The 24,307-nt window shown below is 46.7% G+C and overlaps 1 protein-coding gene across 1 annotated transcript; it reads right to left on the bottom strand.

Moving 5' to 3' along the window:
* Nucleotides 1-4,540: 4,540 nt before the first annotated feature.
* LOC144587297 (uncharacterized) lies at nt 4,541-21,722 on the bottom strand. Its single transcript, XM_078387371.1, has 4 exons — nt 21,599-21,722; nt 20,102-20,217; nt 14,002-16,076; nt 4,541-7,273 (listed from the first exon to the last, which is right to left on the bottom strand). Exons 3-4 carry the CDS (start codon nt 15,654-15,656, stop codon nt 6,571-6,573), a joined length of 2,358 nt encoding a protein of 785 aa, XP_078243497.1. The 5' UTR covers nt 15,657-16,076; nt 20,102-20,217; nt 21,599-21,722; the 3' UTR covers nt 4,541-6,570.
* Nucleotides 21,723-24,307: the final 2,585 nt, after the last annotated feature.

A 24,307-nucleotide genomic window follows, 5' to 3' on the forward strand; every position in this document is an offset into this window, starting at 1 on the left:
AAACATGCCTTCCACACAGGGGAAAAGGTCTCAGATGCCTCAGATCAGGAGGGGGAAGAAATTCAAGAAGGAATTACCTCAGAGGGAGGAAGGGAGACTTCAAGGGGGGAAGACTCCATAGAATTCAGAAAATGGAAATTGGAGCAGGAACAAGAAAGAGAATTCAAGCTAAAACAGATGGAGCTACAAAAGCTAGAAATTAACGCTAGATCTTAGGAAAGACCTTGAGTAATACAAATGGAGCAAGAAAAGATAGCTCTGGAAAAGGAAAGGATGTTATTTGAACTGAGGCGGTTGGAGCTAACAGCCCAGAGTAATAATAATAATAATAGCCAGCCTAATTCAGGAGAAAGACATTTGTCCAAGGGAGACCTTAAAAGATTCCCAGTACTTAGAAAGGGCAGTGATCCTGAATCTTTCATTATTCTATTTGAATGTGCATGTGAAGATTTTAAAGTGAGGGGATCAGAACGTATGATTGTGATGAGGTCCCAGATAAGTGGCGAGTTAGCGGATACATACGCCCAGATGCCATTGGACTTAGAGATTTCAAATACAGTGGTGCCCCGCATAGCGACGTTAATCCGTTCCAGGATTAACGTCGCTATATGGAAACATCGCTAAACGGAACAAAAAAAGCCCATAGAAACGCATTAAAACACAATTAATGCATTCCTATGGGCTTAAAACTCACAGTTGAGCGAAGGTCCTCCATAGGGGCGGCCATTTTCAGTGCCTCTTAAGCGAGGAATCTGTCCAGAAAACAGCAGCGGCCATTTTGAAACTGCCGATCAGCTGGCTTCCCCCTACCCCAGTCCCTGCCGGCAGCGCAGCTGGGGCTTGCATTTCCTCCCGGCTCCCACCCACCCCCGTTACCGATGCCGGGAGGAGCGCGCAGCCCGGGCTTGCCTTTCCTCCCGGCTTCCCCCCACCCGTCCTTCTCCAGCGGTTTTTATTTCTGGGATGGGACTGTCTTCCAATGGCTCCCGGTCATCTTTTGAGGGGAGGGCCCAGCGGCTGGTGCTGGGGGGTCCCCTGCTCAACGCCCATGACACCGGCCTGTGGCTTTCCATCGGCTGCCCCGATGTAAAACATGTTACAGTAATCCAACTGGGATATAATTAACAACTCATGTGTCACTGTGGCCAGTAAAGACTTCTCTATGAGTGGGCATACCTGGTGCATCCGTTTTAATTGTGCAAAGGTGCAAGAGACCTGAGTTCAAATTGTTTCTATAAGCAAATGTACAACACAGTAGGAGTATATTTTCACAGTGAAGTATTCTGACCAATCAGAATGTGTCTGGCTCAGATGTTATACATATGTTATATCACGGGTGTCAAACACAAGGCCCGCGGGCCAAATCCGGCCCGCCAGACCTCGTCTGATGGCCCGCGGAGCCGCCGCCAGCCTTGCAGCCTCCCGGATCGCCTTTGGAACTCCCCCCCCTCTGTTTTCTTTCCCCTCCTTCCTTCACAATCTGGGGGCTCAGCTTGCACGCCAGCCTCTTCTCTTCTCTCCCCCCCTCGTCACCTTTCCTCTTCCCCCACCTTCTTCCCGGCCTCCCATCACGTGGGCGCTCCCGGCAGGTCCTCCTCAGGGAGGAGGCGTCCCTCTCTCGCCTTCAGACGTGCGTCGGGCAGTAGGTAGAGAGTTTGCTTCGCTCGCTCGCTCGCCCGTTGGAGAAAGAGAAAGCGAGAGGGGTTGGGGGTGGCAGCTGGTTGTGGGGAGGAGAGACTTCCCGGTTGCTCCCCTCAGCGCCGGGGGGCTGGTCTGCTCGCTTGCCGGGGGTGGCGGGTGGGGTGGGGAGAGAAGTGTCTCATGCGGCGCCGCCACAGAAGACAGACACACACGCTCTCGCTCTCTCTCCAGCCTTAAGAGAGTCCCAGCCGGCAACACTTGCAGGAAGTGGCCGGACTTCCTGCAAGCAGGGCCGCCAAAGTTGGATGGGGAGAGAGAGAGAGAGAGGAGGAAAAAAACAGAGTGAGCCTAGTCGGGGGAGTTTGTTTTGCTTCCGGCCAGCAACCAGCCCTTCGTCACCTCGTGAGTAAGGAAGGGAGCGGCTCCCTTCGCACCCCGCAAAAAGGATTCCTTCTCTGAGGCGAGACCCGAGTCTTCTCTAACCCCACCCCCCGGGCGCCGCCGCCACCACCACCGCCCCAGTTTGGGGCCTGGCCGCATCCTGGATACGGCCCTGTATCTTATTGACAGCCTCCTCTTTCTTGTCAGACAGCCTTGCGCTTCAAAGCCCTCTGAAGGATGATGACACGAGCCTTGGCGCCCTGCTCTTGTAGGCTTGCCCAGGCGGAGGTGTAATTTTTCCCTCGAAAAACCTTGCTTGCCCCGACACTTGAGTCTTTGGGTTTGGGAGCGTTTCTGTGGGAAAACGGTGTTGGGACCCTAACGAAGGGTTTGCCAACACTGACCTCATCGCGTATCCAAAATAACGAGAGAGAGAGAGAGAGAGAGAGAGAGAGAGAGAGAGGAGAATCAGTTGTTATGTTTCGGTTTCATTTCCCTTCCGCTTTTAAAATAAGTTTTCAGGTATCCTGCTGACTTGTCAGTGTCCCTGCCAGCTAGGAATTCATGAATACAAAGACAGCCATGGTCAAAACACTCATATTTGTAAATTCATCAGAGGATGTAAATAGGCTGAATTTTGATTAAGAGTAATTTCTGTGGCTGTAGTAAACTAGAAGTCACAGATATTTACAAAGTAAATTTATTAAGTATGCTGAGCCTAGCTCTGGTATTCAAAGCAAACGCAGAAACAAATTCCTGCTTCTTTATGGCACAAGTATGCAATTGCTCTGATTTTTTTCTCACATCCATTCTGAAGTTTCCTTACTTTATTGCAGTTCAGCCAGGTTTGTGGGGCCTTAGTAATGCCCCTAGTGATTGACAGAGTGATCATGTGTTTCAAAACACCTCTGGGGTACAAAAGTTACTTTGCACATGTTTGCTGGCCTGTGGATTGTAAGGGTTGTAGTCTAAAAATATAACTTTTGCAAGCTCTGCAGATTACAGGGGGCAGGATGACATGTTCTCCTTTTAAAATGGTTCATCTCTTGAAACAAGTTTTATTGAAGGATGTATTGTACATTTCTGGGGGACTTTAGTGGATTTTTTTTAAAAGCCACTAGTGTGAACATGTGTTTTTTAAAAGAAGGAACCAAAAAAAGAGTAAGCAACAGTTTTGTTAACTGAATTAAAAAATCATTATGTGAGTTAAACTGGACAGAAAGAATAGATGAAATAGTTGAGCTACACAGATGTTAAATTCAGCTTCTGCATGAAGTGTTGTTTTAAAATGTGTGTTAGTCATATTAACAAACGATTGCTAGCCCCCATGACAGTTGTGCAGTGATGCGAAGTAGAAAGGAAATAGTACCTACTATGGAGCAGTTTTATTACCACTATTAAAGCAAAGTGCAAAGACCAGTAAGAATTGCTCTTTAAAAAACGCTTGTTTCTGGTTTAAGAGTTATAAGGTGAAAAGACTAACGCTGCCATTACTTCTGAATGATTTCAGCAGTTTAAAAATTCTCAAAAAGAGGAAAAATATGAAACTGATACTTGAAGATAATTAATACCACTGCCAAAACTTCAGATTAGGAAGAGATTTAATCCCCCCCCCAGCCAGTCTGTTAGAAGTGCTTTCTTTTTGATGATATTTCCCAGCTGAGTAGGCTCCTTAAGTGTTTCTAGGTTAAATATATTTGCATTTCTGGCTTGGTTGTAATATTGATATGTAGAAAACATTTTTTGTTCTTTGCAGCTGACTTCTTAAGAATATTGATCCGGATGCTTTTGCATTTGATTCTGTCTTCAGCCTACACCCCCCCTTTTTTTCCCAATGAATTTACTCCGTGCCTGCACGGAGTAAATTCATTTTAAAAATGGCTCAAGTTAACCCGGCCCTTTGATGGGGACCAAACTGCTGATGCGGCCCCCGATGAATTTGAGTTTGACACCCCTGTGTTATATGATATGAGTTTGTTTATTAGAGTAACTAAGCCTGTTAAGTTTTAATGAGGCGCAAACACAACTAAGTCAAGTACAATTTTTATGTAACAATAGTTACATAAGTCAAGTACAATATGTCTAAGCACTGTGAGTTTATTCTACTCTACATATATTTTGAACAGTGAATGTTCTTCAATGTTTTTAACAAAGGCCAAGTGATCATTTTACTTACTATCATCTGCTGGCAAAAACACACCCAAGGGGAGATTATGAATTTTTGCTCTGCAAGTGTTTTTTAACCACAACAATTGAAGCTGCTGTGCGCAAACAGTTGCGTTTTATGATTTTAAAACTAGCCTAGGTCAACAAAAACCCTGTTGGCCAAGGAAAATGATCAGGAGACTGGTGTCAATAAAGAACCACTTCTGAACACCTTACATTTCCTAAAAACCTTCATTACAATTGCGGGGGTGGGGGGAGTTGACAGCAATATTGTGTTTCCCTGAAAATAAGACAGGGGTCTTGTAATATTTTTTGGTCCAAAAAATACATTAGGGCCTATTTTCCGGGGATGTTTTATTTTTTTCATATACAAGCATCTACATTTATTCAAATACAGTCATATTGTCTTCCTCTGATTGCTGCACAAGGGTGGAGGGCGGGCTTTCACTTAACCCGGGCTTATTTTGGGAAGGGGGATTATATTACGATCATTCTGAAAAATCATTCTAGGGCTTATTTTCAAGTTAGGTCTTATTTTTGGGGAAACGATAGTATTCTCACTCAGAAAGCATATTAAAAATACAGTGGTGCCTCACTTAGCGATGTTGATCCATGCAGAAAAAATCGCTGCTAAGTGATAACATCGCTAAGCGATATTAAAAAGCCCATAGAAATGCATTAAAACGCGATTAATGCGTTCCTATGGGCTAAAAACTCATCTTTAAGTGAAGATCCTCCATAGGGGCGGCCATTTCTGGTGCCTCTTAAGCGAGAAAATACAGCGGGCGGCCATTTTGTTTACCCGGTGGCCATTTTGAAACCACTGATCAGATGGCCGAAAATGGGGGCTTTGAGATGATCGCTTCCCTGCGATCATCGAAAAGCGAAATTCACCCATAGGGACCATCGCAAAGCGATCACTTTTGCGATGGCAATAAGTCCATCGCAAAGTGATTTCATTGCTATACGGAGCGACAGCTATGCGAGGCACCACTGTACTCTTGTCACCCCTGTTTTACCTTTCTACTACTATATCCTTAATAAATCTTTGGATCCCAAATACAACATTAACAGAGGAAACTGGATTCCTGTTCACTCTGAAATGGATATCTCAATCTATAAAGTGCCCCTTTTACATTCATGATATATGCTGAAAATGACTGTTTTCGGTTACCTCCTCAAAAGGTGGAATGTTGCCAGAGAGGTTTCCAACTTTCTGATGGCCAGGAGGTCTGTGATTCCTTAAGGAAGTGATTCAGTTATAACCAATTCTATAAGACATTTATTCACCTCTTTCAATGGCAAAGGAAAATTTTAAAAGTCAAATACAGGACAAAGTTTCAGACCAATGGACTTCCACTCTCACTGTGGGCCTCACTTTTTTCTATGATATTTCCCGAGGCCCCACAGAGCACAAGATCAGCACAAGACAGAGGCTCATTTTCCAGAGCAGATACTGAAAGCACAGGATGTCTGCAAAGAAAAAAAAATCTCATCTCATCCCGCACGTGGAAGAAGGTTTGGTTAGAGTGAACTGTTCCGTGAACTTCATCCTGGAGCTTCAGCCACCAGATGGATGAAAGAATATGAAAAATTGTTTTGCAAGATTCTCCCTGCTGTCAGTTCTTGAAGGCTTAACACACAACCCACTGTTGTGAAAGCTGTTTCCACATTGTATCTTTTGGCCAGAATCCTTGACATTACATTGGAAGCATGTGACCTGATTGTGTATAGTGCAGTGGTTCTTAACGTGGGCGATAATGCCCCCCAGGGGGCGATTTCATTTTTCAGGAGGGCGGTAGAACGAAAAGGGGCAGCGTGGGGGCGCTGGAGCAGAAGGGGGCGGTAGGGGGGCGCTGGAGCAAGCCAAACCTGTGAAGATGGCTGCAGCCTTTTTACATTGTGCATGAATATATATTTTCCTACAATTTTAATTTAGTTTCAGACTTTTTGTCTTGAAATTTTTAGTTCCTGCATTTGTTTTTATGCCCTTTTTATATTTTATCTTGCGTTTTAAAATTCACTTGCAACTAAATCATTAAATGTTACTTTTTGGGGGGCATTTCATTTTCCTGGAATTTAATTTTGTTTTCAAGGGTCATTGGATTTAAGTGTCTTAAATAAATAAATAAATAAATAAATAAATAAATAAATAAATAAATAAATAAATAAATAAATAAATAAAAGATATCATCACCGCCGGGAGGGGGGCGATGATAACTTCTTCAATGGCTCAAGGGGGCGTTTCTTTCAAAAAGGTTAAGAACCACTGGTATAGTGCATTGCCTGGGTATAAAACCTGACAAAGTTACTTCAGGAGATCTGATTTCCAGTCATTGTATACTTAGCAAGGCAGTGTTATACTTCCAAATGAAGGTCTTCTCATATTTCATGCATTCCGTGTTCCTGTGTGATTTCTTTGATATTGCCGAAGGCTACTCCTGTGACTGAAAGACTTTCCACATTCCATGCATTGATGTGGTTTCTCTCCCTGTGGGTTCTTTGATGGGAACGCAGATTTCCATTGTGACTGAAGCTCTTCCCACATTCCATGCACATATATGGTTTCTCCCCTGTGTGAATCCTTTGATGTCGCTGTAGATGTTCACTCTGCCGGAAGCTCTTCCCACACTCCATGCACTTGTATGGTTTCTCCCCTGTGTGGGTCCTTTGATGTGAATTGAGGTCACTGCTACGACAGAAGTTCTTCCCACATTCAAAGCACATATATGGTTTCTCCCCTGTGTGGATCCTTTGGTGTGACTGGAGGTACCACTTCTGACTGTAACTCTTTCCACATTCAAAGCATTGATATGGTTTCCCCCCTGTGTGGGTTCTTTGATGTCTAGTAAATGTTCCACTTTCACTGAAGTTCTTCCCACACTCCATACACTTGTATGGTTTCTCCCCTGTATGTGCCCTTTGATGTGATTGTAGGTACTCCCTCTGACTGAAACTCTTTCCACATTCAAGGCACGAATATGGTTTCTCTCCTGTGTGGGTCCTTTGATGTCGATATAGATGTCCACTCCAATTGAACTTCTTCCCACATTCCAGGCATGTATATGGTTTGTCCCCTGTGTGTATGTTGCCCTCCACCGAGCCCAATGACAAACCTCAACAGCATCTTAAAAAACAAAGAAATTGCCTTGCAGGCAAAGGTCAACATCATCAAAGCTATGGTTTTTCCAGTTGTGATGTATGGAAGTGAGAGCTGGACCATAAAGAAGGCTGACTGCCGAAGAATTGATGCTTTTGAATTGTGGTACTGAAGGAGACTCTTGAGAGTCCCCTGGACTGCAAAGAGAACAAACCTATCCGTTTTGAAGGAAATCAACCCTGAGTGCTCACTGGAAGGACAGATCCTGAAGCTGAGGCTCCAATACTTTGGCCATCTCATGAGAAGACTCCCTGGAAAAGACCCTGATGTTGGGAAAGTGTGAAGACAAGAGGAGAAGGAGACCACAGAGGACGAAATTATTTATTTATTATTTTATTTATTAAATTTATACCCCGCCCCTCTAGACCATGTCTACTCAGGGCGGCTACTCGGGGAGATGCATGGATACTGTCATCGAAGTGGCCAACATGAATTTGACCCAACTCCGGGAGGCAGTGGAAGACAGGAGGGCCTGGGGTGCTCTGGTCCATGGAGTCACGAAGAGTCGGATGTGATTTAACGACTAAACAACAACAAACCATCAGTGTAGTGCTGACACCCAACTCTTATCTGCTTTTAAAGAAATTGCAGGAGAAAATTCTCTCATTCTCTTAGGCCCCAGTGTGTGAAAGGTTCTTGAAGAGATGGACCTTTGGAAGGTGGTGAGAAAGTAGGAAATCTTCTAGCCCGGCAAAGCAAGAACTGCTTTGGGGATCCTTTTAAGGGAGAGAAATGGACAAGGGCCTTCTCACCTTTTTCTGGAATGGCAGTTCCGCCTAAGACAGGTCTTGCTCTCATTCAGATTTTGCGTTTTGCAAAAGAGGTTGGTGAGGCTTTTCTAGAGCCTTCTTCCGTGTTGACTCTGTCCCTCAAATTGCCACTCTGGAACTGAAAGAGGTGATTTTTGAAGTCACATGATCCCTGGGAAGAAGCAGTTTAGAAAGATGAATGGAATCTCCTTATTGGTATGCTTGTAGAACACAACATTTCTGATTCTTTGAATATCTTTTCCTAGCGCCTTCTTCTGTGTCCATTCTCTCCCTGAAATCGCCAGTCTGGAACTGAAAGAGGGGAGTTTTCCTGTTCCTCCATCCCAACTCATTTCATTCCAGTCATCCAGCAGGGATGTCACCAAGGTGTGTGTCACCCCATCGAGATCAGACCTCTCCAGGGATGGGCCCAGTTGCTGTGCAAAGCTTCTGCTGGCCACCCCTTGAGAAACCGGGGGGGGGGGGCTCCAGGCTGAGAGATGAATCCGGGACCACCACCCCAGGGACCGCCCTGTGCTTCCAGAAGGAGGGAGATCGCCCCTGGAGGAGGAGCCCACTGGGAGTTGGGGGGGACACCCCTTTTCTCCCTCCCTGGGATCTCTCTCAGAGGGGGACCTTCCTCCTCTCCTCCTTTCCCCCCAAAAAGCACATTTTGGGATCCAGTCTCAATGCAGACCCTTTGAAGTTCAAGAAAAGAAAAAAAAGGTGGAGGGGAGCAGGGGAGGGAGGGGGGTCTCCTCTAGCACGAAGGCTGCCCTGCTCTACCCACTGAGCTCTCCTTCTCCCACCCACACAGGCTTCTTCCACGTAGAGACGGAAACTTCCCGGAAAGTCTTAACATCTGGAGCTGGGGGGGACCTTGGCATCTGGAGTCAAGAGGGTCCAAACTGTCTGGATCAGAAACAACGATGGGGGGGGTTAAAATAAATCGCGGGGAGAGATTGGCAGCAGAAGGAGCTCCGGGAGGCTTCTCGGAGGGGAGGGGTCAGCGCTCTGGACGGGGGGGCGCTCCTGGGGGGGTTTCCTCCCCCTTCGAGGGCATCTTCGCCCTCCCTTCCTCAAGGCAGACTCGCCGGGGGGTGGAGGCCTTGCCCCCGGAAGGGAGGGGCCTCAAACCCCGTTTTTCAGCGTCCCCCCCTCTCGACCCCCCCAATGCCCATCCGGTCTTCTCCTCTTCTTGGGGGGGGGAGCAAAGAGTCCCGGAGAATTCCCGGGGGTGGCGGGTCCTCCTCTCCCTCCCTCCGGCGCTGCTGCCTCTCGCCTCCCTCCCGGTCCTCAAAAGCGACAGGGCTCCCCCGTGGGGGGGGGGGAAGGAGGAATCACCCTCTTCTCTCTCTCCTCCCTCAAGGACCTGTCTCCGCTGCCTGCCTCCCCATCGCGCAGGGGCTCAGCCGAGGACGGGGGGGGGGCTCCGGAGGGATCCTCCTCCCCTCCCCCTTCGCTTTCCACCTGCGGACCCCAAACCCCAAGGGGGGGCGACTCCATCCCTCCTCTGCCCCCCTCGACTTGCCCTCCCCCCTCCACACCTCGGTCTCTCTCTTCCCCCTCATTCCCCCCCCAGGGAGTCCCTCCACCGAGCGTACCTCGGCCTTTCCTGCACGCCCGCCACGTGTGGATGCAGCTCCCTTTCTTCCCCTTTCCAGGAAATCGTGGGGGGGGGTACCCTCAAGTCGCTATGCAGAACCTAGAATTGGCAGGCTCCATTCCCTGTGAATTTTCCTCTTCACAAGGGTGTGGCCTTTTCCATCAAACCAAAGGACTTCCAGAGGAAAAACACTCATTCTAGATAATCTTTGGCTCACAGAGCAACCTAAATCTGACTAGATGTTTATACATTTCCTTGCCGGTCTGGAAAAAGAGGATCTTGCGCAGCGCCTACTCAGGAAATCCCAACTGGGAGCGAAGGCGATGTACGTACACCTTAGTGCTCTGCATTTACCCCAAATGTAGAGGAAAGCTTTCCCAAAATGAACATAAATGGCACTTAGTCAAAATATTAATTGGCGATTTACTTACCACATCTAAAATTATGAAGGTAGAACACATGTTTTATGACTACACCCACACACGTCCAGTTGGGACCTTGAACGACAGCCTTTCAGCAAAACAGAGATGTGTGATCTTGCCGCTTGCCGTCCACCTCCCTTTCCTTCTCTTTGCTCAAAGAAGAATTCGGCACACCCAATTCTTCTAATAAAACCGGTTTATTCTTTAACATGGGTTCTTCTTGTTTTGTTTTTTTTTGGTCCTGTTTGTCATCATCCAACTTCAACAACCAACCATAAGTCTTCACATCAATAAAACTGGGTATCTCTTCATGGTAAGACAACAGGGGAATGAATAACTGTTAATGTCTTGAGACCATTTGGATCTGACCTCCATGAACTCCGGTGTGTTCTCCAGCCACTTCAAGTTTTTGGATGAGACGCCCTCGTTCCCTGCTGCTCCCCCTTTGTCGAGCCATATCTCTTTCTCTGTTGGGGGGGGTGTTGAGCCCACGGGATGTCTCTGGACTCACTGTACACTCTTTCCTTTCTCTCCTTTGTTCTTCTCTCTTTACCCACGCCCTAGATTCCTTCCTTTGTTTTCGCTCTTCAGTCTCCCCCCCCCCCCAATATGGTGGCCTTCTACACATTGGTCGCCTCCGTTCCCTTTCAGCGTCTTCCTGGATCAACTCCACTAACTCTTCTTTTTCCTCTCCTTTCTCCTCTCTTCCCCAACATGCTTCTGTCTTTCCCCCTCCTTCTTTCTCCCTCTTATCCTCCTCCTTCCCCACCTGATTTGCGCCTCCTTCAGCCTCTAATTTTCTTAATTCTTTTTCTATCGCTCCTCTCCCTTGCGCTTCTGCCTTGATTTGAGAGGCGGACGGTACACTCTCCGGATCCTGGGCATTGTAGCTCGTCCCCTCACAATCTTTAACAAGAGGAACTGCGTACTTACTTTGGGCTTAGCCGTGTCGATTTCCTTAGCACAACCTAGTTACTGGTTATTAAACAACTAATGAGGAATGTCTTATTATACCAGAGAGCTCTCTAGACCTAACCCCGGATTCTAGGGGGGAAGAAGACTGGAGGATATTTTTGGAAGAACCAAGATCTGGCTACAGATCAGCAGGGAGGGAATCAGGTACTCATGGATAATCCCAGTTCAAATATTAGGATTGGATTAGACAGTTTTTGCACTGACCCTCGTCCAGCTAAAATTGACAGCACAGAAAAATTACAAAACTAGGACAAGTCTAGAGAGGGAGGCAGTTGGGCCATCCTCCGAAGATGGAACTGGGCTGCCCAGACCACAGATGCTACCTACGTTTCCATGGTGAGATCCAGGTCCACGCAGATGCCCAAGCTGGCATAAAAGGATGATGAAAAGGATGGCAGAAAGGGTGGCAAAAGGGAGGCTGAGATCAGGGAAAGCCTGGTGGAAGAGCCAAGCCTTCAATACTCCTTTGAACCCATCCAGCGAGGGTGCCAGGCAGATCTCAATGGGCAGGTTGTTCCACAGGCAGGGGGCGACCCCACCAAGAAGGCCCGGTTTCTTGTTCTTTTCCTCCAGGTCTCCTATGGGGTCAAGGCCCTCCACCCCCCTGCCTGTAAAGAATGGGTATTATGGCCTTGAATGTTATCATCATAACCTTGAAGTCGATGCAGAAATGAACCGGGAGCCAATGAAAGGCAGCCAGAGTGGGGGAGATGTGGTGGAACTTCTTCACCCATTATTAATCTGACCACCAAATTTTGGACCAGTTGAAGTCTCTACATCAGCCTGAACGGTAGCCCCACGTAGAGAGCACTGCAGTAGTCTATTGAGGGGGGAACGCTTCTCCCCAAAGTTGCTAAGCTTTTCGCTGATTCTTGAGTGCAGAGAACGCTCTCCTGGATGATGTCACAGCTGCTTCTGAGAGGAGGCATGGCCACTACCCATTCTTCCTCTTTCTCATAGCGATAGGGAGCTAACATCAAAGCCTTTCTATGGGCCAATCCTAATGGCATTATGTAACCACTGTCCTATCTGAACTGTCAATAATCTGTATACTGTCAACCATCTGTGAGCTTGCTAAAGTAATGAGTCCTCCTGGGGGCATAGCATGACTAGTCACCCACGAGGAGCACTGCTGCCAGACATCCTTGTGTGCATGGCTGACTTCTTTAACTTCTCTCTCTAAGACTATTAGCCACCCTGATCACATAAACTATCAGCCTTCTCATTTCGCTATCGCGACAGACTATTCTTGAGATGACGAGTGTATGAATCAGCGTTGTGAGTGCCCCCCATGTCTAGATAGGGACGCAGCTGAGCCATCCTCCGAAGATGGCGATGGGCTGCCCGGACCACAGAGGCCACCTGGGTTTCCATGGTGAGATCTGGGTCCAGGCAGATGCCCAAGCTGCGAACCTCGCTCTTCGTGGGAAGAGTCACTCCCCCAAAGGAGAGGGGGTTTCCAAACCCACTGATGCCAGGGCCACCCGTGCGCAAGATTTCTGTCTTGTCCGGATTCAACCTCAGTCCATTTGTCCTCATCCACTTCCTTTGTGAGGAACTAAATAGAGATCATGAATCCTTCTTCCATTTCCTTGTTTTCAGTTATTTTTGTCCCTTTTTTTTGAGCCAAGTTCATCTTAACTCAAAACAATACAGCGTTTCCCTGAAAATAAGAGAGGCATCTTGTGTTTGTTTTTTTGCCCCCCAAAACATATTAGGGCTTATTTTCAGGGGATGTTTTATTTTTTTCATGTACAAGCATCTACATTTTTTTCAAATACAGCCATGTCATCTTGCTCTGATTGCTACACAAGGTGGACGGCGCAATTTCACTTAACTGGAGCTTATTTTGGGTGGAGGGCTTATATTATGAGCATCCTGGAAAGTCATACTAGGGCTTATTTTCAGGTTAGGTCTTATTTTTGGGGAAACAGGGCAGTATTCTAACTCTGAAAGCACATTAAAAATACCCTTGCCACCCCTCTATCTCATATAAATCTTTGGATCCCAAATACAACATTAACAGAGGAAACTGGATTCCTCTTCACTCTGAAATTTATATCTCAATCTATAAAGTGCCCCTTTTACATTTATGATACATGCGGAAAATGGTTGCTCGCGGTTACGTCCTGAAAAGGTGGAATTTCTGCCTGCTCCAGCCTGAAAGGTTTCCAATTTTCTGATGGCCGGGAGGTCTGTGATTCCTCAAGGAAGTGATTCACTTAGAGCCAATTCTATAAGAAGACATTTATTCAACTCTTTCAAGGGCAAAGGAGATTTTTAAAAGTTACATACACAACACAGAACTCTCACTGTGGGCCTCACTTTTTTCCATTGTATTTCACAGCACAAGAAGACCAGCAGAAGAGAGAGAGGCCCATTTTCCAGAGCAGATACAGAAAGCAAAGGGTGTCTGCAAATATATATACCAGACCCCCACATGGGAGAAGGTCCGGTTAGAGTGAAGTGTTCCGTGAATTTCATCCTGGAAGCTTCAGCCACCAGATGGATGAAAGAATATGAAAACTTTGAAAGAGGATTTCTACGTGTTGTTTTGCAAAATTCTCCCTGCTGTAAGCTCTTTAATACACAACCTACTGTTGTGAAAGCTGTTTCCACATCGTATCCTTTGGCCAGAATCCTTGACGTTACATTGGAAGCATGTGACCTGATTGTGTATTGTGCATTGCCTGGGTATAAAACCCGACAAAGTTAACTTCAGGAGACCTAGTGAAGAAATGAAGTCCAGCATTATCTTCTGCAAGGCAGAGTTATCCTTCCAGATGAAGGTCTTTCCATATTCCATACATTCCGTGTTCCTACGTGAGTTCATTGACGTGGCTGGAGACAACAACTGTGACTGTAACACTTTCCCCATTTATGGGGTTTCTCTCCCTGTGGGTTCTTTGATGGGAAAGCAGATTTCCGTTGTGACTGAAGCTCTTCCCACATTCCATGCACATATATGGTTTCTCCCCTGTATGAATCCTTTGATGTGATTTTAGGTGACCACTCCGACTGAAGCTCTTTCCACATTCCATACACATGTGTGGTTTCTTCCCTGTGTGTGTATTTTGATGTGAACTGAGGTCACTGCTACGACTGAAGTTCTTCCCACATTCAAAGCACGTGTATGGTTTCTCTCCTGTGTGGATCCTTTGGTGTGAATATAGATCTACATTCTGACAGAAGCTTTTTCCACATTCAATGCATTTATAAGGTTTCTCCCCTGTGTGGGTTCTTCGATGTTTAGCATATGATCCACTGAGACTGAAGTTCTTCCCACATTCGACACACTTGTATGGTTTCTCCCCTGTGTGGGTCCTTTGATGTGATTGTAGGTACTCCCTCTGACTGAAGCTCTTTCCACATTCAAGGCACGTATATGGTTTCTCCGCTGTATGGGTCCTTTGATGTCGATATAGATGTCCACTCCTATTGAAGTTCTTTCCACATTCCAGGCATACATATGGTTTGTCTCCTTTATGTGTTATTTGATGTGAACGAAGGCCACTGCTCTGACTGAAGCTCTTTCCGCATTCCATGCATACATGTGGCTTCTCTCCAGTGTGGATTATTTGATGTGAACGTAGATGCCCACTCCGAGTAAAGCTCTTCCCACATTCCAAGCATTTATATGGTTTCATCCCTGTGTGGCTTCTTTCATGTAACCACAGGTCTCTACTCCAAGTGAAGCTCTTCCCACATTCCATGCATTCATATGGTTTCTCCCCTGTGTGGGTTCTTTGATGTGAAAGCAGTTGGCACCTCTGACCGAAGGCTTTTCCGCACTCCATGCACGTATATGGTTTCTCCCCTGTGTGGGTTCTATGATGTGTGCCATATGATCCACTGTCACTGAAGCTCTTTCCACATTCAATGCACATATAAGTTTTTTCTCCTGTGTGAATTCTTTGATGTCGATATAGATGTCCACTCCGATTAAAGCTCTTTCCACATTCCTTGCACATGTATGGTTTCTCTCCTGTGTGGGTCCTTTGATGTGAACTAAGGTCACTGCTATGACTGAAGCTCTTTCCACATTCTTTGCATTCATATGGTTTCTCCCCTGTGTGGATCCTTTGATGTGAATTTAGATTGGCCCTCCGACTGAAGCTCTTTCCGCATTCCGTGCATATATGTGGTTTCTCTCCGGTGTGGATTATTTGATGTGAACGTAGTTGCCCACTCCGACTAAAGCTCTTCCCACATTCCAAGCATTTATATGGTTTCATCCCTGTGTGTGTTATTTCATGTGAACTCAGATGTCTACTCGAACTGAAGCTCTTTCCACATTCCATGCACATGTTTGGTTTCTCCCCTGTGTGGGTTCTTTCATGTTTTTCCCCTGTGTGAATCCTTTGATGTCGGTATAGATGTCCACTCCTATTAAAGCTCTTTCCACATTCCATGCACGTATATGTTTTCTCTCCTGTGTGGATCTTTTGATGTGAGATAAGGGTACTATTACGATTGAAGCTCTTCCCGCATTCCATGCATGTAAATGATTTCTCCCCTGTGTGGACCCATTGATAGGAACTAAGCTTACTGTTCATGCTGACGCTCTTCCCTATTCTATGTATTTATACAGTTTCTCTTCTGTCTGGGTTCTTTCATGTGAAAGTTGATGTCCACTCATACCGAGAATCTTTCCACTTGCCCTTCAGTTTTTAGGACTTCTGCCCCCTGGGTAATTTGAATCTTTATACAAGATCCACCATACTGCAGGTGTCATTTGCAACCTCTTTAAAAGAAAGACTTCCACCTGTTATTTCCCCACCGACTGTTCTGTTCCCTCTTATTTTTTCTTTTGTGATGATCACTGGATTTATGGTCTCTAAAACATCAAAGAAACAGAGGATTTCTTTTCACTGTTTTTTCATTCACTCCTCCCGTCCCCTTTCTGGTCCGTTTTATTTCCAAACTTCATTTTCCCTCTTTCAAGCTGATTTGTTTTCTTGTTGTCTTTTTTTAACCTGAAATAAAAGGGGAAAGGTTCCTCAGTTCAGTACAGAAGGGGAAGGGATCATTTCCACCTTTCCAAAGTAACCCTCCTCGACTGAATCTCCTTTAAGATTCACGCCCCATGCAGAATAGGCCAAACGTATGTCTAGAGGAGTTCTATACAGTGCGACATCAACCAACGGCTCTGTTCACAATAATGTACATAAGTTCATCTTAGGTCAAAAGAAGAAGAAAAAATTTAAAAAATGCTCCCCCTAGTGGTTAACTGGCTTTGCGTTAGTTCCTATGGGAACTAATGCCTCTACCTAAGAATGAAAAACAGTAGATACAGATTAAGTGGTGTTAATGCATTCCTATGGGACTTCGACTTAAGAACGTTTCAACTTAAGAATGCAGTCCCCATACGAATTAAGTTCTTAAGTCGAGGTACCACTGTATTTCATTGTTTATTCAACGTCGATGTATTCAAACGAAGTAGAAAAGGAACATAGTAACTGTTTCTAGTAACTGTTTCAAAATCAAGTATCAAAAACTTAGCAAGAAAGTTTCAAATATGTAGCAATGAAACCATGTCAATTTCATTTTTTAGAATAACAAAACAGCTGTTTATATTATATCAGGAAAATTGTAACATTTTTGGGTCCCACCTCTAGCAGAGCAACCATAATCCATCATCTCCGGTTGTTTTTCCGTCTTCCTTTCCTATTTCAAATTTTAGGTTAATTCAGTTCTTTAAAAAAACTTCAGTTTATGACTGTGGGCTATTGTGCTTCTGTATGCTTGGGACCTCAAGCATATGACTGTGGGCTATTGTGCTTCTGTAGGTTTGGGACCTCAATATCTGGCAGATCGTCTTCTCCCACCCAGATCTACCCGAATCACCCGACATAGCCAGCAGGGACGGCTGAGGGGTCTGATGCTGAGGGAGGTCCAGAAGGAAAAAACGAGAACACGGGCCTTCTCGGCAGTGGCCCCTCGGCTGTGGAACATTCTCCCTACTGAAATTCGGCTGGCACCCTCGCTGGGCGTCTTCAAAAGCCAACTGAAAACTTGGCTGTTCAAGCAGGCCTTCCCTCCAGTCAATTAAGTGATGCTTATTTCTTATTTCTTTCCTTTTAACTCATACAATCTTGGGACTGTTTGCTTTAAATAAATTGTAAATTTACAATATTATTTTTATATCGTTTTGTTTTTTTAAAATGTAAAACTGCGTATATTTTAAATTGTTTTTATCTTGTATGTTGTGAGCCGCCCAGAGTAGACTATGTCTAGATGGGCAGCATATAAATGCAATAAATAAATAAATAAATAAATAAATAAATAAATAAATAAATAAATAAATAAATAAATAAAATATGCATGATTCAAAAAGCCAGAAAATGGCCCAATATTGGAGCATAATGTGATACCCTTGCTGCCAGCAGGAAAAAGGATGCCAAGCCTTACATAGCAGAGGTCAGCCTGAATGCTGACAGCATCAATGGCAGCAATCAAGATGGTTTACAGGATCCCCTCTTGTGCTCACTACCATTTGCACTGGTTGAAAAGCAGTCCTGACAGTTACTTTGCATTTGGGTGAAAAGAACAAATTTAAGGAACTAGATTTGATGGACAGAGTGCTTGAAGAACTTTGGATGGGGGCTCGTAACACTGTACAGAAGGCAGCAAAAAATCCAGAAAATGGAATGCAGACTTCCAAAGAATAGCAAGGAGAGACAAGAGTGTCTTCTTGAACAAACACTGCAATGATTTATTTATTTCTTTATTTATTCTATTTGTACCCTGCCTATCTGGTCGGCTAGAGGAAAAGAATAGAAAGCCAAAACCAGAGATCTGTTCAAGAAAACTGGAGATATTAAAGGAACCTTTTGCACATAGATGGACATGATAAAGGACAAAAATATACACAGTTTTACATTTTAAAAAAAGCAGAAGACATCAAGAAGAGGTGGCAAGAATACACAGAGGAATTATACCAGAAAGAGTTGCATGTCCCGGACAACCCAAATAGTGTGGCTACTGATCTTGAGCCAAACATCCTAGAGAGTGAAGTCAAGTGGGCCTTAGAAAGCATGGCTAACAACAAGGCCAATATAGGTAATGGCATTCCAGTTGAACTATTTAAAATCTTAAAAGATGATGCTGTTAAGGTGTTACACTCAAACTCTACAGTGGCCAGAGGACAGGAAAAGATCAGTCTACATCCCAGTCCCAAAGTAGGGCAGTGCCAAAGAATGCTCCAACTACCGTACAATTGCACTCATTTCACACGCTAGCAAGGTTGTGCTCAAAATCCTCCAAGGTAGGCTTCAGCAGTATGTGAACCGAGAACTCCCAAATAGTACAAGCTGGATTTCGAAGGGGCAGAGGAACTAGAGACCAAATTGCTAACATGCACTGGATTATGAAGACAGAGAGTTTCAGAAAAACATCTACCTCTGCTTCATTGACTACGCAAAAGCCTTTGACTGTGTTGACCGAACTATGGCAAGTTCTTTAAAAAATCTATCTCCTGAAAAATCTATATATATGTGGGACAGGAAGCAACAGTTAGAACTGGATATGGCACAACTAATTGGTTCAAAATTGGGAAAGGAGTACGAAAAGGCTGTATATTGCCTTCTTATTTAACTTATATACAGAGTACATCAAGTGAAAGGCAGGACTGGATGAATCCCAAACTGGAATTAAGATTGCCGGAAGAAATATCAACAACCTCAGATATGCAGATGATACCACTCTGGTGGCAGAAAGTAAGGAGGAATTAAAGAACCCCTTAATGAGCGTGAAAGAGGAGAGTGCAAAAAACGGTCTGAAGCTCAAAATCCAAAAAACCAAGATCATGGCCACTGGTCCCATCACCTCCTGGCAAATAGAATGGGAAGATATGGAGGTAGGGACAGATTTTATTTTCTTGAACTCCCTGATCACTGCAGATGGGGACAGCAGCCACGAAATTAAAAGACACCTGCTTCTTGGGAGGAAAGCAATGACAAACCTCAACAGCATCTTAAAAAGCAGAGACATCACCTTGCCGACAAAGGTCCACATAGTCAAAACTATGGTTTTTTAAGTAGCAAAGTATGAAAGTGAGAGCTGGACCATAAAGAAAGCTGATTGCTGAAGAATGGATGCTTTTGAATTGTGGTGCTGGAGGAGACTTTTGAGAGTCCCCTGGACTGCAAGGAGAACCTATCAATTCTAAAGGAAATCAACCTCGAATGCTCACTGGAAGGACAGATCCTGAAGCTGAGGCTTCAATACTTTGGCCATCTTATGAGAAGACTCCCTGGAAAAGACCTTGATGTTGGGAAAATGTGAGGAGTCCTCTCTTCTCATGAGATGGCCACTACTGGAGCCTCAGCTTCAGGATCTGTCCTTCCAGTGAGCATTCGAGGTTGATTTCCTTCAGAACAGATAGGTTTGTTCTCTTTGCAGTCCAGGGGACTCTCAAAAGCCTCCTCCAGCACCACAATTCAAAAGCAGTTGAAATTCTACTAATAAAAATAACAATCAATACGTGCTTTCTCTTTCATCAGTTTCAACATTCAGTGTGAAAAACAGCAGTATACTTGCATGAACACCAAATCAATTGAGTCAAATATTTTGACTCTAGCTCCAAGCTTCTCTGCCCAGCATAGCCAGCAGTAGAGACTTATAGGTATTATACACATGAAGTAACTAATAAATGTAACATTAATCTTTGTGCCAATGACATGGCCATGAAAGATCTCATCACTTCTTGACATATAGCACTTCTAAGGATGTTTGAAATCACATGATCCCCGGGAAGAAACAGAGAAAGATGAATGGAATCTGCTGATTGGTATGCTTGTAGAACACAACATTTCTCATTCCTTGAATTTGTTTTATAAAACCTGTGAGGGGCTGGGGACCCTTGTTTCCCCCACACCCACTCTTGAAGAGACGGACTTTTGGAGGGTGGTGAGAAACTAAGAAATCTTCTAGACCGGCAAAGCAAGACTGGCTTTTGGGGATCCTTTGAAGGAGGAGAAATGGACAAGGACCTTCTCACCTTGTTCTGGAATGGCAGGCCTTGCTCTCGTTCGATTTTTGCGTTTTGGAGAAGAGGTTGTTTGAGGCTTCCCTAGCGCCTTCTTCTGTATCGACTCTCTCCCTCGAATTGCCACTCTGGAAATGAAAGAGGGAATTTTTGAAGTCACATGATCCCTGGGAAGAAGCAGTTAATGGTAAAGCCAAAGGAAGATGAATGGAATCTACTCTTTGAACATCTTTTCGTAGTGTCGCCTTCTGCACCCACTCTGTCCTTAAATTGCTACTCTGGAACTGAAAGAGGGGAGAAGTTCAAGTAAAGAAAAAGGGGGGTGGGGTGCACAGAAGGGAGGGGGGGTCTCCTCTGGCAGCCCTGGAGCAGGACGGCTGCCCTGCTCTACCCACTAAGCTCTGCCTCCCCCCACCCCACAGGCTTCTTCCACGTAGAGATGGAAACTTCCCGGAAATCTTCACATCTGGAGCTGGGGGGGACCTTGGCATCTGGAGCCAAGAGGGTGCAAAGTGTCTGGATCAGAAATGACGATGGGGGGGGGTAAAATAAATCGCAGGGAGAGATTGGCAGCCGGAGAAGGAGCCCCGGGAGGCTTTTCGGAGGGGCGGCTCCGCGCTCCGGACGGGGCAATGGAAGGAGATGCAGGGGGCCTTTCCTTCTTCCTCCCCCCCCCCCCCGCAGGAGCCCCTCTGGAGGCTCGCCTCGCCCCCCCCCGTCGGGACCCGAAGGGGCGCCTCCCTCCCCAATCTCGGCCTGGGGGAGTCCCTCCAACCTCCCAACCTCCCCCACCCGCAGCCCCCACTGTCTCCTTCCCCCCCCCGCCCGGCGGTCCCCCTTCCGCCCTCCTTCCCTGCAAGTCCGGCAGCGGCTCCCACCGTCTCTGCCTCGGGACCCCCTCGGCTGCCCGGAGGGGGTGGGAAGCGCTCCTGGGCGGGGGGGTTTCCTCCCCCTTCGAGGGCATCCTCGCCCTCCTGGTCCTCAAGAGAGACTCGCGGGGTAGGGAGGCTTTCCCCTCGGAACGGAGGGGCCTCAACCCCTGTTCTTCCACGCCCCCCCCTCGACCCCCCCCCCAAAAAAAGAGTCCCGGAGAACTCCCGGGCTTGGCGCATCCTCCTCTCCCTCCGCTCCGGGTCGCGCCTCTCGCCTCCCTCCCGGTCCTCAAAAGCGCCACGACTCCCCGGGGGAATCACCTTCACATCATCCCCCCCCCGCCCCGACATGGATCTGCCTTCCCTTTTGCCCCCCCCCCGCCTCCCCGTCGGGCAGGGTCTCCGCCGGGGGGGGGGGGCTCCGAAGGGGGGGAGCCGGAGGGACCCTCCTTCCCTCCCCCTTCGCTTTCCACCTGCGGACCCCTGGCCCCAAGGGGGGGGGCTCCATCCCTCCTCTGCCCCCCCAACCTTCTTGCCCTCCCCCCTCCACACCGGGTCTCTCTTCCCCCTCATCCGCCCCCCCCCCCCGGCAGGGATCCTTCCACCGGGCCCAGGACCCGCCACGTGGGTCACCTACCTTGGCCTCTCCTGCTCGCCCTCCACGTGTGGATGCAACTCCCTTTCTTCCCCTTTCCAGGAAATAGTGGGGGAGGGGCCACCGGCTTGGCCCCTCCTCTTCCCCCCCCCCCCCGTCCTTTGCCTTGTCCGCTTGTATGGGACTTCTCCCCTCTGGCCCTCCCTCCTTTCTTGCCCTCCCAGGTGGGGTCCAGGTGTCCTGCCTCCAGGTGATCCATCAGGTTTCAAGGGAGGCATCATCTCCCCAGGAGCCTCTTCCTCTTTCTTATAGGGAAGACAAAGCCGGTGGGGGGGGGGGTCTGGGGCCCTCCCCCAGTTCTTCTCAAGCAAGGAACTCCTTTCTTGGGGGGTCAAGGAAAGGATGGTTCTCTCCACCACCACCACCCCCACCACCACCCCCGCATAGGCATGCCCCCGTCCAGGCGGCTGAGGACACCTGTGGCCCCCTTTTAAACCAGTAGGCGGATGAAAAGGGCTAGAGCCCTCATTTTCCAGAACTTTCTTGGGGAACTTGGGAGTGGCCTGTTCTCATGGACCTGTCTCTAGTACCAGTTCTACACCATCTGTACTCGAAGAAAAAACGGTGGTGGGGGGGAACTTTTATGGGGACCCTCTCCTTCACCCTGTCAGCACAGCTGCGACCCACTGGTGGGGGAATGATGAGGGGTGGCCTGCAAGGGGACACCCCAATAGGGCAACGGCCCTTTGGCATGCCAGTCCAGGAAAGAAGGTGACCCAATCATAGCACGAGTGCGAGTCCCTCCCTGTGACTTTCTGTTCCCTCACGATCCACTGGAGGAGAGACCTGGGGTTCTAGACGGGCCCCTTTTCTCTTTGCTCTGGAGACCAACGAAGGCGACGAATGAGGCTTCTGAGTCACAGCTCAATGAACAACGGCTCCCCCATCCCCAATCTATTCATGATTGATTGATTGATTGAATTTATATCCCACACCATCTGGCGACCAGGCCCCTCTGGGCAGCTGACAACATTATAAAAAACAATGTTAAAACATGATAAAAAAATAAATTAATTAGCACATAAACAAATAGGGTAAAATAGATAACAATAAAGGTGGTCAAAAGGGTGATGGAGAGGATGGCAAAAGGGATGGTAAAAAGGGAGGCCGAGATATTAGTGCTCCGGGAAAGCCTAGCCGAAGAGCCAGGTCTTCAATGCTCTTTTGAACCCGTCCAGCGAGGGTGCCAGGCGGAACTCCATGGGCAGGTTGTTCCACAGGCGGCGGGCGACCGCCGAGAAGGCCCGGTTTCTTGTTGTTTCCCTCCGGGCCTCCTTCGGGGTCAAGGCCCTCAACGGCCCTGCTCGTAAAGAACGGGTATCACGGACAGATCTGGCTGAGAGCAGGCGTTCTGATAGGGAATGAGGTCCTAAACCATTTAGGGCTTTGAATGTTATCATCATCACCTGGAAGTCGATGCGGAAATGAACTGGCAACCAATGAAGGGCGTCCAGAGTGGGAGAAGATATCCTGGTATTTCTTCACCCCAGTTATTAATCTGGCCACCAAATTCCTTTAACTCTTTTTTCCCTCTAGTTCATCCTCTCTTCCCCAACACGCTTCGGTCTCTCCCCCTCTTTCTCTCTCCCTCTTATCCTCCTCCTTTCCCGCCTGATTTGCGCCCCCTTCCGCCTCTTCTTTAATTTCTAGTTTTCTTAGTTATTTTTCTATCACTCCTGTCTCTTCTGCCTTTATTTGAGAGGCAGACAGTACACTCTCCGGATCCTGGGCGAGGTGGCTCGTCGCCTCATAATATGTAGCTTTTGTATAAGTCCCCTGGCCTTGAAGAGAGAAAGCGGAATGGGGAAACCACCGTACAGAAGTCACTCCGTGTGAGAAAGAAAAGGAAAATAACCACCTAAGCAGGCAAGCAAAGTGCCTCGATCAATTAGGCCAAGGAGCAGAACCCTAATGAGCCAGGCAACAATCAAATGGAGTAAAGAACCTAGAGACTGACGAAGTAGCCTTGAGGAACTTTCCATCACACTCGATGGCAAGTACCCTCAAGTCGCTATGCGGAACCTAGAACTGGCATTTGGAAAGTTTGCTCCATCCCCTGTGAATTTTCCTCTTCGCAAGGGTGTGGCCTTTCACATAAAACCAAAGGACTTACAGAGGAAAAACAGTCATTCTAGTTAATCTGTGACTCACAGAGCGACCTAAAGCTGACTAGATGCTTATATATTTATCCTGGAATTCACTGGTGGGAAAGCAACTACAAACCTGATGTCAAAAGTCAACACGCTATGATGGCAGACAGTGTGTGCCACAGTGGATGGTTTCAGAGAAGGATGCAAGAGACCTGGGTTCAAATTGTTGGTATGTGTAGTTGTACAACACAGTAGGAGTATACTCTGTGTGTGCGCATGGATGCGCATGTGCGGGTTTGCATGGGAAGGACTAGAATGTCATATATTCACAGTGAAGCTTTCTAACCAATCAGAATGTGCCTGGCAGTCAGATGTGTTATACATGTTATGAGAGTTTGTTTATTAAACTAAGTCTGTTAAGATTTAATGAGATGCAAATATAACTAAGTCAAGTAGAAATTTTATGTAACAAGTACCAATATGTCTAAGCACTGTGAGTTCATTCTACTCTCCATGGATTTTGAACTGTGAATTTAACGTTTTAAACAAAGGCCAAGTGACCATTTTACTTACTATCACCTGCTGGGAAAAAAAACACACA

The sequence above is a fragment of the Pogona vitticeps genome, chromosome 2, assembly GCF_051106095.1.
Source record: "Pogona vitticeps strain Pit_001003342236 chromosome 2, PviZW2.1, whole genome shotgun sequence".
NCBI classification, from domain to species: domain Eukaryota; kingdom Metazoa; phylum Chordata; class Lepidosauria; order Squamata; family Agamidae; genus Pogona; species Pogona vitticeps.

Excerpts from the sequence above, each read along its gene's own strand:
- LOC144587297 (XM_078387371.1), bottom strand. The coding sequence starts at position 15,656 with ATGAACAGTAAGCTTAGTTCCTATCAATGGGTCCACACAGGGGAGAAA. Across the intron at positions 7,274-14,001 it reads CTGCTTTCCCATCAAAGAAC|ACACACAGGGGACAAACCAT; the intron begins CCACAGGGAGAG and ends GGAGGGCAACAT.